At 48.9% G+C, this 14946-nt stretch overlaps 1 protein-coding gene across 8 annotated transcripts in view; it reads left to right on the top strand.

The window, feature by feature from the left end:
* ABCC1 (ATP binding cassette subfamily C member 1 (ABCC1 blood group)) overlaps nucleotides 1-14946 on the top strand; it is a 193429-nt gene that overhangs the window by 122167 nt on the left and 56316 nt on the right. For all 8 annotated transcript variants that reach the window (XM_035266969.3, XM_078344692.1, XM_035266967.3 and 5 more), the window contains 4 exons: nucleotides 659-805; nucleotides 3362-3449; nucleotides 8348-8423; nucleotides 11032-11158. In XM_035266969.3, coding sequence (XP_035122860.1) covers nucleotides 659-805; nucleotides 3362-3449; nucleotides 8348-8423; nucleotides 11032-11158 — 438 coding nt within the window. The remainder of the gene's footprint in view (nucleotides 1-658; nucleotides 806-3361; nucleotides 3450-8347; nucleotides 8424-11031; nucleotides 11159-14946) is intronic.

The following is a 14946-nucleotide window of genomic DNA, read 5'->3' on the forward strand; positions in this document are numbered from 1 at the left end:
ACCTGTTGAGTTTTACTGAGCTTGGGCCCTGGCTAATAAGCACACTAAGTAAGTGCCAGCTGCCCTTAAAAGCGTATCACGACTCGCATTTTATCGATGAGAAAACAGGGTCTGGAGAGGTGAAATAACTCAACTAGAGTCCCACAGCAGATACATGGCAAAGCATATGGTTTTTATTTTTAAGCTGTATGATCTTCCAGGAAGTAACAATGAAATGACAGTCCTGAGACCCTGAGAGTACATGGGCTGATGGCCAGATGGCAGGGCTATTTGGGTCGAGTGGGAGAGGCAGCTCCTTTGAATGGTGAGAGGGAGGAGCCCGATGGCCACCTGGATGGAAGATGGTTTCAGGCCGAGGAAACTGCAGGGGTGAAGGCCTGGCAGTGGGATCGTGCCCCTCTAGGACATCACTGAGAATGTTGATGTGTGAGGCCAGGTCTTTGTGCTCCTGGTCGTTCACTTATCCAGTTCATTCCTGAAGTGTTTAGTGAGCACCTGCTATGTGCTAGCTACTGCCCCAGGCTTTTCCATGAGCTCCAGCAGCTGGCCAGTTGTGGCCACCTGGGGAGGGCCCAAGCCTGTCCCCAGAACCTGTCGCTGCTCCTGGATGATGTCTCACTCCGGGCATAGCAGTAAGCACTGGGCATTGTCCTTGCAGGTGGCCCTCTGCACATTTGCTGTCTACGTGACCGTTGAAGAGAAGAACATCCTGGATGCCCAGAAAGCCTTCGTGTCCTTGGCCTTGTTCAATATCCTCCGGTTTCCCCTGAACATTCTCCCCATGGTCATCAGCAGCATCGTGCAGGTACGGGGGAAGCTGGGGCGACTTCAGAGAGGGGGCCAAGGGGTTCCAGGCCACAAAAGCATGGAAGTTCCCCAGAGTGCAGCCTCTAGACCACACTCTGTATCCGGCTCCACAAGGCCGGGACCAGGGCTGCCGTGCTTTTGTCTGGTCATGCCCGAAAGAAGGAAAACACATTTGACTTCTTGACAGAGAACTTGCACTTGAGTATGTGAAACAAGTTGAATCCAGCAAGGCTTTCCCATGCCCTGGAGCACTCTTTCTGAAGTGCTCTGTTCTCTTCTGTTCTTCCTCTGCCATTCCTATCCTTTTTTCAAAAAGTAGCTCTTGTTTGACTTGATTGATTTTACAACCCACGGATAGGTCTTGCCCACCCACACTTTGAGAAACCCCAACCTTACGGCCGGACGCGGTAGCTCACGCCTGTAATCCCAGCACTTTGGGAGGCTGAGGTTGGTGGATTACCCCTGAAGTCAAGAGTTTGAGATCAGCTTGGCCACGATGGTGAAACCCCTCTCTAATAAAAATATAAAAATTAGCTGGGCATGGTGGTGGGCGCCTATAATCTCAGCTACTTGGGAGGCAGAGGCAGGAGAATCGCTTGAACCCAGCAGGTGGAGGTTGCAGTGAGCTGAGATCATGCCCTTGCACTCCAGCCTGGGTGACACAGCAAAAACTCCGTCTCATAAACAAAGAGAAAAACCCCAACTTTATGGCCAGGCATGGTGGCTCACACCTGCAATCCCAGCACTTTGGGAGGCCACGGCAGTTGGATCTCTTGAGCCCTGCAGTTTGAGACTAGCCCAAGCAATATGGCGAAACCTCATTTATACAAAAAAAAGAAGAAGAAAAGAAAATTAGCCAGGTATGGTGGTGTGCCCCTGTACTCTTAGCTGCTAAGCAGGCTAAGGTGAGAGGATCACCTGAGCTCAGGAAGTCAAGGCTGCAGTGAGTCGTGTTCACACCACTACATTCCAGCCTGGGTGAAGGGCATAAGACTGTTTTTTGTTTTTTTTTTAAAAAAACAATCTAGACCCTGTAGAATCTCTAAAATTCACACCAGTGACAATGTAAGGAGGGGCAGCTTTCTGCTTTGTCACAGTTGGTCACTCTTGGAAGCTCCTGTCACTCTTCTGCACTATTTTCACATTCTTTGCCTGAGCATTGCACATATCCATTTTGAAAACTCCATTTCAACCACGTAGACAAATCAGCCTTAAAATTTGATAGTGCAGCTCTGATTGTTTGCTTTGTCAAAAACCAGATGCCCTTTTTATTATGAAAAATGTCAGATGTACACAGAAGTAGAATAGCTTGAAGCTTGTAAGCTGGTATTAGAAAAGGGAAAAAAAAAAGGCCAGCTACAGTGTTTCACGCCTGTAATCCCAGCACTTTCGGAGGCTGACTTGGGTGGATCTCTGGAGGTCAGGAGTTCGAGACCAGCCTGGCCAACGTAGAGCTCTACTAAAAATACAAAAATCAGTCGGGCATGGTGGTGGATGGCTGTAATCCCAGCTACTCTGGAGGCTGAGGCACGAGAATTGCCTGAACCCAGGATGTTGAGGTTGCAGTAAGCTGAGATTATGCCATTGCACTCCAACCTGGGCAACAGAGTGAGACTCAGTTTACAAAAAAAAAAAAAAAAAAAAAGAAAAGGAATCATACAACATGAACCCCGTGTACACATCACTCAGATTCTTTTTTTAAATGCTAAACTCTATTTCTTCCATCTTTTCTTTCTTTGCCAAAGAATTTTAAAGCAAATCCCAGACCCCTGACATTCCACCCATAAATGCTTCAGCCTGTATTTCTTCTTATGTAAGTACACCACCATCGTTGTGTCTAAGCAAAATAACAGTACGTTTTTATGGTAATACTCAGCCCCTGTCTGTTTTTTCTGGAGTCTCTCAGAAATGCCTGTCCCATTGGGCTATTGGAATCAGATCTGTTGCATTAGCTGTTATGTTTCCAGAGTCCCTTTTCCTCCAGGCCAGGCCTGTGCCCTTCTCTTCTCTTCTCTTTTTTTTTTTTTTAAGATGGAGTCTCACTTTGCTGCCCAGTCTGGAGTGCAGTGGCATGATCTTGGCTCACTGCAACCTCTACCTTCCTAGGTTCAAGTGATTCTCCTGCCTCAGCCTCCTGAGTAGCTAGGACTAGCACAGGTGCACACCACCATGCCTGGGCAATTTTACATGTTTTTTAGTAGAGGCAGGGTTTTACGGTGTTGGCCAGATTCTTTCGAACTCCTGACCTCAGGTGATCTGCCCGCCTTGGCCTCCCAAAGTGCTGGGATTGCAGGTGTGAGCCACCGTGCCCAGCCATTTGCCCATTTTTTCTGAAATACCTTTTGTGGGCTTTTAAAGCAAAAGAAAGAAGAATGAAAACCTGTTTTCTTTCTTTCTTTTTCCTTTTGTTCTAAAGTGTACGATAGTCTAAGAAGTGTGGAACCTTTGGAAATAAGGAAGGATGTGTGCCCCGCCACACCTAGGGAAACCCCTGAAAGTTAGCCTTGGTTTGTTTTGCAAAAGTAACTCTCCCCTGCCGTTGCTCTCTGTATAGGCGAGTGTCTCTCTCAAACGCCTGAGGATCTTTCTGTCTCATGAGGAGCTGGAACCCGACAGCATCGAGCGGCGGCCTATTAAAGACGGTGTGTGTGTGTTGGTTCTGGTTTCTGGAAGCGGCCGCCGTCCCATCTCCTGCTGGTCCTCCCTACTTGATGTTCTTTCCCTTGGCTGCTCTCGGGTTTGACTCTGCCCAGCTGCTGGTCTGCGGGACCCCAAAGTCCGAGGAAGGGAAGGGAAGCCCGGCCTCCTAGGCCGCTGTCTTGTCTTATACTTCCCAGGAGGGTGAACTTGAACTTGTACTTTTGTTTTCTTGCTGAGAGGCAGCTGCTGGGCGAGGCTTCCCCCAGGGAGTCACTTTCCAGGGCTTTGACCTTGTTTCTATTCTGGGCTAAATGAGGACTGTGGAGGCTGGCCCGCCTCTACCACCCACAAGCTGTTTAGACCTAGGTCTTAGCCCCTGTTTTATCTAGATAAGGGAAACAAAATTATCTGTGGCTGAGTGTTATTTGGAATTTTTTGTTTTTTGAGTCAGGTTCTCATTCCATCGCCCAGGCTGGCTGGAGTGCAGTGGCGCAATCATAGCTCACTGCAGCCGTGAGTTTGCAGGCTCGGGTGGTCTTCTATCCTCAGCCTCACAAGTAGCTGGAACTACAGGCACACAGCCTCATACTTGGCTAATTTTTTGGTATTTTTTTGGAGACAGGGTCTTGCCATGTTGCCCAGGCTGGTCTCGAACTCCTCAGCTCAAGCACTCTACCCGCCTCTCCCATTCCCTAAGTGCTGGGCTCACCTGCATGAGCCCCTGCACCTGACCCTTTTTTTTCCCCCAATGTTAATTTTTTTTTTAGAGAGACAGGGTCTTGCTTTGTTCCTCAAGTTGGTCCTGAATGCCTGGGCTCAAGAGTCCTTCTGCCTCAGTCTCCCAGTGTGCTGGGATTACAGGCATGAGCCACTGCGCCAGGCAATGGATTTTTTTTTTTTTTTTGAGAAGAGGTCTTGCTCTGTCACCAGGCTGGAGTGCAGTGGCACGATCTCAGCTCACTGCAACCTTTGCCTCCTGGGTTCAAGCAATTCTCCTGCCTTAGCCTCTCAAGTAGCTGGGATTACAGGTGTCCACCACCATGCCCAGCTAATTTTTGTATTTTTTGCAGAAACGGGGTTTCACCATGTTGATCTTGATCTCTTGACCTCATGATCCACCTGCCTTGCCCTCCCAGAGTGCTGGGATTACAGGTGTGAGCTGCCACGCCCGACCTGGCCATGGATTTTTATTGGCAGGTTTGTTTATTTTGTAGCTTGTTAATTTATCATTTCCCAGCTCATCCCCCTGTGCAAGGGCTCTTGTCAGCAACCATCTCTCCAGGCACTTAATAAATATTAGGCTGGGCACGGTGGCTCATGCCTGTAATTCCAGCACTTTGGGAGGCTGAGGCGAGTGGTTCACTTGAGGTCAGGAGTTCGAGACCAGCCTGGCCAACATGGTGAAAACCCATCTCGATTAAAAATACAAAAATTAGCTGGGTATAGTGGTGGGCACCTGTAATCCCAACTACTCAGGAGGCTGAGGCAGGAGAATCACTTGAACCTGGGGCAGAGGTTGCAGTGAGCCGAGATCACACCAGTTTTTGTTGTTGTTTTTTGCCGTTTTTTTTCTTTTTGTTTTTTGAAACGGAGTCTCACTCCATCGCCCAGGCTGGAGTACAGTGACGCGATCTCCACTTCAGCTTTGGTGACAGAGCGAGACTCTATCTCAAAAAAGCATAAGTGAATACTCATGGCAGTAAGTACAGTGATACTGTAACTTATAAAGCCCCTGCCATGCGCGTTGTGTTCCAAGGATATTAATGTACCGATTCGTCCATTACTCACCATGGCACCCCTAGAAGAAGGTGACAGAAACCCCCATTTTCCAGATGAAGAAAGTGACCTCTGAAGCTTGCCTGAGATTGCACAGCTGCTGAGAAGAGTCAGCATTCACACCCACAGCCAGTCCGTAGGGTTGGTGCTCTTCCAGACCATAGGGTGTTGCCTCACTGAGATTTACTGAGCACCTACTAAGTGCCAACCATTGTTGGAAGTGCTCTGTGTGCACTGACTCATAAACACCCCACCACAGCCTTCTGAAGTCAATTGCATGATTGTCAACTGTATTCTAAAAATGAAAAAGTGAGGCACACGCTGGGTGCAATGGCTCATACTTACAATCCTAGCCTTTTGGGAGACCAAGGCAGGAGGATTGCTTGAGGCCAGGGGTTTGAGACCAGTCTGGGTAATACAGTGAGACCATGTTGAAACAGAATTAAAACACCAGGGCTGGTGGTACCGGTAGCCCTAGTTACTCAAGAGGCTGAGGCAGGAGGATTGATTGATCCCAGGAGGTCAAGGTTACAGTGAGCTATGATCATGCTGCCGTCCTCCAGCCTGGGCATCAGAGTGAGACCCTATTTCAAAAAAGAAAAAAAAAAGGCACAGAGAAGTTAAGTAACTTGCCCATTGCTACCCAGCAGTGGTAGCTCAGGATTCAAACCCATACGGTCTGGCTCCAGAGTCCGGTGAATGTAGTCAGAAAACTGAATGTGTAAATGTCGGTTACACTGCGTGAGCCGTGCCTGGCACCTCGCAGGTGCTTACATGTCTTTAGTGGCACCCAAAACATTTAACACAATTGACACGGCACCTGGTGCATAGAAGGTGCTAAACAGATCGTGGGAGTTGTCACTTCTCCAGTCTCAACGACACGATCTCAGCATCTTTAGCTCAGTCCCTTGGAGCAGGATTTCTTATCCTGGGAGCTCCTGACATTTGGAGACACGTGATTCTTTGTTGCTGGGGACTGTTGTGTGCGCTGTGGGAAGGTGAGCAGCAGCCCTGGACTCTGCCCGTTAGATATAGGAGCACCCACTCCAATTTTCACCACCAAAAAATGTCTCCAGACATTGCCAGATGCTCCTTGAGGAGCACAGTTGTCTCCAGTTGAGAACCATGGCCCAAGAGGATGTGGCCTCCTCTCAACATCCCTGGGCTGTGGGCTTCTGGTTTCTGCTGCCCCAGTCTCCCACATCCCCTCACGTGATAAGGGAATGGTTCCATCTGCTCTGGGGTCAATTTTCTCTGCAAAACACAGGCTAAAATTCGAGGTGGCCAGAGGTGGCTTCTTGCTACTGAAGTTGTTCACAACTCATTGCAGGAAAGCCCTGGGCCCCGGGGTGCCGCCAGCAGCCCACCGCTTCCTTCGCCCTGATAGTGGCCTCCTAGGTGGCTAGGCTTTGTGGAATGTTGAGCACGCTCCAGCCAGTGGGGCCCCCTTGGCAGCTCTCCGCTCCCAGCCTGACTGTTGTCTGCAACCTCTCTTGCTCCACTGGCTTTTCCTAAATTCCTTACATAGGAGCTCCCTGTTTCCTCATTCCACATCCTCTCTTTTGAATGAGCTGAGGGAAAAGGTTAATCTAGGTTAACCAGGAAGTTCCCCTCTGTAGGTTTTTTTGTTTCTTTGATGTGTGGAGGAAGTTACTTCTTCATTTGACAACTTAAACAGAAATACTCCTGTGTTATCTCTGGATGGCTTTACATAATCCAGAGAGTTGCTTTTCTCTTTTTTCTTTCTTTCTTTTTTTTTTTTTTTGAGATGGAGTCTCACTCTATTGCCCACTCTATTGCCCAGGCTGTAGTGCGGTTGAACGATCTCTGCTCACTGCAGCCTCTGCCTTTGGGTTTCAAGCGATTCTCCTGCCTTAGCCCACCAAGTAGCTGGGATTACAGGCGCCTGCCACCATACCTGGATAATTTTATATTTTTAGTGAGACGGGGTTTTACCATATTGGCGAGGCTGGTCTCCAACTCCTGACCTCAGATGATCTGCCTGCCTTGGCCTCCCCAAGTGTTGGGATTACAGGCATGAGCCACTGTGCCCAGCCTGCTTTTCTTTTAAGTGAGAGACACGAAGTAAAAGGATAATAACGGTAGGAAAAGTAAAAGAAGACAGAGGTGCCAGGAGCTTTAGAAGCACGGAGTCAGCCGGGCGTGGTGTCTCATGCCTGTAATCTCAGCACTTTGGGAGGCTGAGGTCAGCAGATCCCTTGAGGCCAAGAGTTCGAGACCAGCCTGGGCAGCATACTAAGACCCTGTCTCTACAGAAAACACAGGAAAAAAAAAATTAGTGGGGCATGATGGAGCTCATCCTGTAGTCCCAGTTGCTCAGGAGGCTGATGTGAGAGAATCGCTTGATCCTAGGAGGTGGAGGTTGCAGTCAGCCAAGACAGTCACTCCAGCCTGGGCGACAGAGCCAGGCCCCGTCCCAGAAGAAGAGGGAAACTGGGAGCCATGTAACGTGGACTTTGTCTCCAACACTCCCCTCCTCCATGTCCTGATACTGTACTTCCTGTTTTGTATCCTCTTTTTTTGTGTTAACTGTGACGGGTGTTTTAGAAAGATCCACCTGCTGCGATGTGTGTGGGTGGTGTGGCTGGGGGAGGAAGAGAGAGAGTACATGGGGAGAAGGGTGAACGACCTCCCTTGGAACCTCAAGCAGGGCCCGGTGGTGTGATGGAGGCCACCCCAATGGAGAAAGCTTTGCATGTGGTCACCACCTGTTTCCCACTGACCTTGGCCGCTGCTCAGCCCTCCCAGCTGGGGCTGCCCTGGACCTGTCTGAGAGGCGCCAGGGCATTCAGAGCATTGAGTAACCCCTGTGGGGTCCCCACCTCCGGAGTTCCTTTGGAGATGAGCCTCTGAATGGTGCAACCCCGTCTTACAAGGACAGCTTTCTTGCTGTTTGCTTCTGCTTTCTGGGTCTGGGCTGCCTCCAAAACTGCAGGTTGGGGTTCTTCTTTCACGACCTGTGACCGATGTCACCAGATAATGCCTGGGGCCGTTCATGTTGAGCGTCTGCGGTGAAACCACTTGGGCAGAAAAAGAGGGTGCTCTGCTCATGCGGAGTCCCACAGCTCAGCTGGGTCTGATGTGTCGTCTCTGTGTTCTCTAGGCGGGGGCACAAACAGCATCACTGTGAGGAACGCCACATTCGCCTGGGCCAGGAGCGAACCTCCCACACTGAATGGGTAAGCCGGGACGTGGACACGTGATGGTGTGGAGAGAGCCACAGGGCTTTGGTCAAAGGTGGGTTTGAATTCCCACTGCACTCCATCTCTGTGACCTTGAACAACTCACTTTGCCCTTCTAAGCCTCAGCTTACCCATCTGGAAAATTGGTCCAGGTATACTTCCTTGGGCTGTCTTGAGAAGCAGACACAAAGGTGCCCAGCATGGAGGGTTCCCTCTGATTATAAGTCACGGCAGCCTTGGACAGCTAGGCTTAAACAACATAGGGGGTCTTTGACTCTCATAAGTGGGAAGGTATGGTGTGATCCAGGGACTTTGCCATCGGAACTTTCTGCACATTCTTTGTTCTGCTCTCTCCTGGGCTGCTTTATCCTCACACATCCTCTCCCCTTGTGATTCCAAATGGCCCTGACAGCTCGCACTGTGTGTCCTGCTGGTAGGAGAGCTGCCTGCTTCTTACTGACCCAGATTGGGTCCTGTGCCCTCTATGAGTCAGTCACTGGGACTGCAGACTCTGAGTGGGTTGACTGGCCAGGCTCAGTCAGAGGGTGCGATGCTGCTGAGCTCCAGTGCTCCAGAGCTGCTCAGCTGCCCAGCCCACCTTTCTCATCAGCTCTCTGCCCGGTACCGCACACGTTACAGTCCTCACCGTTCCCAAGCACGGGGTATCTAGGAAGTTGACCTCATCCCCAGGCATCTTGTTAAGCACCTCTCATTCTTTTCTGATCAGAGGCCTTGATCAGTAGCTTCTTTAGGTCCCCTAAGGGAATCCACAAACCACAGGGGCAGTGGGGTCCTTTTAGAGGTTTAGCTTATGCCTGGGTAGCCAGATCCCTGCCGTGTTTTTTCATGTAGAAGACAAACTCTCCAGAGAAAACAATCTGTGTAAAGCCTGCACTGACAATTCATGGTGAGACTGCATGCTTAGGAAGTTCTTCCTTATGTCTAACTTAAATCCTGCCTGCTTCAACTATAGCTGTTCTCTCTTGTTGAGCCCCACAACTAATCTGGATCTGTGTCCCTTTCCTGACCAAATGGTTTTCCTCTTCCAGTTACCTTCCCACCATGGGCCCCCAGAACCTTTCTCTAACCCTTTTCTCTTGTCAGCCTGTAAGAATATTTCAGGCTCACATGGGTAATGGCAGATAACTGTCTCAGTACTTTGGGAGGCTGAGGCGGGCAGATCGCTGCAGGTCAGCGGTTTGTGACCAGCTTGGCCAACATGGGGAGACCCCATCTCTACTAAAAATACAAAAATTAGCTGGGTGTGGTGGTGCTCATCTGTAATTTCAGCTACGCAGGAGGCAGAGGCAGGAGAATCACTTGAACCTCGGAGGTGGAGGTTGTGTTGAGCCAAGATCACGTCACTGCTCTCCAGCCTGGGCCACAGAGTGAGACTCCATCCCAAAAAAAATAAATGCATAAATAAATAAATAAATAAATGGGGCTGCAGAGCGAGACTCCGTCTCAAAAAAAAAAAATGCACAAATAAATCAAATAAATAAAAGCACATTCCATGTAAGTGATCCCAGCAAAGCCTCGGACATGCAGCCTTCCCTGGGAGGTTGGAGACACTGCTCTGGCTGTGCCGCGGGCACTGGGCATGGTGTCCTGCTTCACGTAACAGGCAGTCTTGGGGGAGAATGTGGAGCTTAGTTTGTTTTGCTTTATGCTGTTTGTTAAAGGATTATTCCAGCAGAGACAACTTCCTGAAATTCAACTCAGATTTATTCAAGTCCACCTCCCTTTTCGACCCTTCGGTGGCTCCCGCTGGCAGAGGTCAGGTGTCTTAACACAGCGTCCTTCCAGGGCGTCTTTCCAGGTGCTGCCAGGCCTGGCCACCACCCACCTCAGCGCCATCTCATCCCTGTTCACACCCCATGCCATCGCCCCTTTAAACCCTTCTCCCGCTCTCCCTGTTTTTCTGTGTCTGGGACTTTACTGGTTTTCTGTCAGAGTTTTTGTTTGTTTGCGACAGAGTCTCACGCCCTTGCTCAGGCTGGAGTGCAGTGGTGCGATCTCCACTCACTGTAGCCTCTGCCTCTGGGGTTCAAGCGATTCTCCTGCCTCAGCCTCCTGAGTAGCTGGGACCACAGGTGCCCGCAACCATGCTGGGCTAATTTTTTTTCTATTTTTAGTAGGGACAGGGTTTTCCTATTTTGCCTAGGCTGGTCTTGAACTCTTGACCTTGTGATTCACCTACCTGGGCCTCCCAAAGTGTTGGGATCATAGGCATGAGCCACCGTGCCCGGCCCCAGAGTTTGTCTTGAGATGTCCTCTCTTTTCAGACCTTGCCTTGTGCCCCTAGTGAAGTTTCTGCCCCTCCCTTGGCTTGGTGTGACGAGATTCCTCAGGTCATTCCCTGCTTCTGTTCTCTGAGGTACACCTGTCACCTGTCTTGCACCCGGAGGCCCCCTGAGATGGGTCACTGAACTGAACTCAGCAATAGAAGCAGAAGGAATGCTGAGGCCTTCAGTGCTTAGGACAGCCCTGCCTTCTGCCTCTCTCTCTCTCTCTGCTTGGGGTAAATTGAGGCTTGGGGGGCAGAGGCATCAGCCTGGCAGGCCTCATCCAGCGCGGCTGAGTAAGGTGTGTGGTGTCGTTTCAGCATCACCTTCTCCATCCCGGAAGGTGCCTTGGTGGCCGTGGTGGGCCAGGTGGGCTGCGGAAAGTCGTCGCTGCTCTCGGCCCTCTTGGCTGAGATGGAGAAAGTGGAGGGGCATGTGGCTATCAAGGTAGGATGGGGACCAGCGAGGAGTGGCGGCGGGAAGCTGGTGGCCTCAGGAAAAGCTCAAAAACGATGTCGTTTCTTTTGACTGTCCCTGTGCCAGAAGTGGGAACAGAACCGTGTTTTCCTCCTCCTCCTCCGTCTTTCTGTCTGTCTTGCTCCCTCATTCTTTCTGTTCTGCTCTGTGTCATCCTAGAAGGCAGGATTTTGGTATCATTTATTTCCATCTGTATCACACTTAGAATAGTGCCTAGTATGTAGTAGGTACTTAATAAATATCTATTTTGTTATCTCCTTATTAAGCTTTTTTTGTTTTGTTGGTTTTTTTTTTAAGACAGGGTTGGGCCCTGTCACCGAGGCTGGAGTGCAGTGGTGTGATCTTGGCTCACTGAAGCCTCTGCCTCCTGGATCCAGTCGATTCTCCTGCTTCAGCCTCCTGAGTAGCTGAGATTGTACCACCATGTTCGGCTAATTTTTATGTTTTTTAGTAGAGACAGCGTTTTACCATGTTGGCTAGGCTGGTCTTGAACTCCTGACCTCAAGTGATCTGTCTGCCATGGCCTTGCAAAGTGCTGGGATTATAGGCTTGAGCCACCACACCCGGCCACTTAATAAATATTTAGTAGACACATGAAGTCTCCCTGTGGTACGTGGCCTGTCTCTCCTTCCCTTGCATCTCTGCCTGTCATTGAGTATCTCTGGTCTCTTTGGGTCTCCCTGGGTTGTTCTTCATGGAATCTCTGAGTATCTTTTCTATAAATACAACAAAATAAAAATGTTGATTTATGTGGTTGGAATATTTTATTAGATCATTCTTTAAAGGAGACAGTTTAAATTTTTAGCGTGTGTTGAATTCTTAATATGGGGCTAAAAGAAGACTGCAGTTTTACTGCTGATAAATAGTGTACTTTGAATTAAGTTGAAATTCCCCAGGAATGAACTTAAGAGGCTGCTTTACAAATAGGTCCTGCTGGAAATCAACAGCCTTGATGTGCATTTAGCTGGTGCCCCATTGAAGGCTTTTCCTAGCATAACAATACGGCCCTGGAAGTTCTGTTGCCATCATTTTCAGGAGTGTGGTCTGCAGCCAGCTCATCTTGGAGGAAGATTGGGAGATAAAGAACCCCAGGCTTGGCTGGGTACGGTGGCTCACACGTGTAATTCCAGCACTTTGGGAGGTTGAGGTGGGTGGATCACGAGGGCGGGAGTTGAAGACCAGCTTGGCCAACATGGCAAAACCTCATCTCTACTAAAAATACATTAACCGGGTGTGGTGGTAGGTGCCTGTAATCTCAACTACTCAGGAGGCTGAGGTGGTAGAATTGCTTGAACCCAGGAGGTGGAGGTTGCAGTGAGCTGAGATTGTGCCCTTGCACTCCAGCCTGGGTGACAAGATTAAGACTCCATCTCAAAAAAAAAAAAAAAAAAAAAAAAAAACCTCCAGGCTCAAACAAGCTTGGGAAATAATGCAGACATACTCTGACCCCTCCGTCTTGGAGATTTATAATAAACATTAGCAACTTAAAGGCTCTGATAAGTCCTGCAATGAGAAAAAAATCTATTAACTGTTTAACCTCGTGTGTCCCAGACATACTTGCCTGCACCTCTTTAGTGTCTGTGCAACTGCACATTTGTCTCTTGGAATCTGCCTTTGGGAATGTTGAGACAGTTTTGCTTTGTTGTCCAGGCTGGAGTGCAGTGGCGAGATCTCAGCTCACTTCAACTTCTACCTCCTGGGTTCAAGTGAATGATTCTCCTGCCTCAGCCACCTTAGTAGCTGGGATTCCAGGCACACGCCACTACCATGCCCGGCTAATTTTTGTGTTTTTAGTATAGACAGGATTTCACGATGTTGGCCTGGGTAGTCTAAAACTCCTGACCTCAAGTGATCTGCCTGCCTTGGCCTCCCTAAGTGCTGGGATGACAGGCCTCAGCCATTGCTCCTGGCCTAATTTGTGACGTTTTTATTTCCGAGCAAAACCCTTTCGGTATTTGCTTAAAATAAAAGGTTTTGCATTGCAAAAACCTTTTCGGTATTTATGCAATGCCTTTAGAAAGTATACCTTGTGGTTGGGTCCAAACTCATGACCTTTAGCTGTTTTAAGAACCTTTCTGTCATTACTTTCAAGTTCCTGCCATAAAGAAGATGAAGGAACTATGAGAGCTAGATTAATGGAAGAAAGTCCCACATCGTGGTGGGGTGCACGTGGCTTCCTGTTTTCTTAACCCCAGGTTTCTGCTATCCCCGCACTATTGTCCTTTCAGGCCAGATAATTACTCATTATTGGTTACTTTTCTCTGATAAGGGGAGCGCTGGAACTGTGTATAAAGGGTTTATCTTTTCCCAGCTGTTTTAGTTGGTGTGGTTTGTATATGTTATGTCTGAATTTTTTGTGGGTTGTTTGCTAAGGCACCTATGTTGACATTTTGGCTTCTTATGTTAGGATATTCAAGTCCGCAGGTTAGTTATTTATCTGAGAATTTAGAGTAAGGATCAGGGCACCTGCGACCTGCTGTAAGCTTTGCCCTCTCTAGAATTCTCTTATTGAAGAACTTTCTGGCTGGGCACGGTGGCTCATGCCTATAATCCCAGCACTTTGGGAGGCTAAGGCAGATGGATCACCTGAAGTCAGGAGTTTGAGACCAGCCTGGTCACCATGGCAAAACCTTGTCTCTACTAAAAATATAAAAATTATCAGGCCTGCTGGCACGTGCCTATAATCCCAGCTACTCAGGAGGCGGAGGCAGGAAAATTCCTTGCACCCAAAGGCGGAGGTTGCAGTGAGCCAAGATTGTGCCACTGTATTCCAGCCTGGGCAACAGTGAGACTTCATTTAAGAAAAAAAGAAAAAATCTTCAGGGGCGTCCCATTGTCCTTCCGATAAAGCCCTGCTCCTCACCATGTATAGGCCCCTGACTGTCCCTGTCTGTTTTCTACCAGTCATCCCTTCACAGGATTGATCCGTGCTCCTGTCACAGTGGCCTTTCTGTTCCTTGAATGTGCCAAGTATTCTTCAGCTCCAGGCCTTTGCTTGTGCTTCTCCCTCGGACTTGAATGCTCTTTCCTCTTCTCCTCATGAAACGAACTCATTCTTCACTTTTTGGTCCTTGTCTAAAAATAGGTTTGGGCCGGGCATCATGGCCCATGCCTATAATCCCAGCACTTCAGGAGGCTTAGGCGGGAGGATCGCTTGAGGCCAAGAGTTCGAGAGCAGGCTCGGCAACATGGGGAGATTGTTTCTACAAACATAACAAATGGATGGAGAGAAAGTTTTTAACTACTTCAGCGTTTTTATTAGTAAAATACAAGAAACAGATATCCTTACTCTAGCCTTTATTCTCGTGCTGTTTGTGATGCATGACATTAAATGGAAATAAAAATAAACCTTTGAAATGGATGCTTTGATGTAAGAGTATTTGCTTTAATTTTTAGCAGGGATATTTCCTCAAGGATCCTTCCCTAATGTCCCAAACTAGGGCAGTCTTTTTATTTTTTTGAGACAGAGTCTTGCTCTGTGGCCCAGGTTGGAGTGGAGTGGAGTGGTGTGGTGTGGTGTGTGGTGCAATCTCAGCTCATGCAACCTCCGCATCCTCCCACCACAGCCTCCCAAGTAGCTGGGACTGCAGATGCACACCACCATGCCTGGCTAATTTTTCTATTTTTATTACAGATGGGGTTTCTCTATGTTGCCTAGGCTGGCTTTGAACTCTTGGCCTCAAGTGATCTACCCAGGTTGGCCTCCCAAACTACTAGGATTACAGGCATGAGCCACTGCGACTAGTCGAGTTAGACTT

The sequence above is a fragment of the Callithrix jacchus genome, chromosome 12 (genome assembly GCF_049354715.1).
Source record: "Callithrix jacchus isolate 240 chromosome 12, calJac240_pri, whole genome shotgun sequence".
Lineage (NCBI taxonomy): Eukaryota > Metazoa > Chordata > Mammalia > Primates > Cebidae > Callithrix > Callithrix jacchus.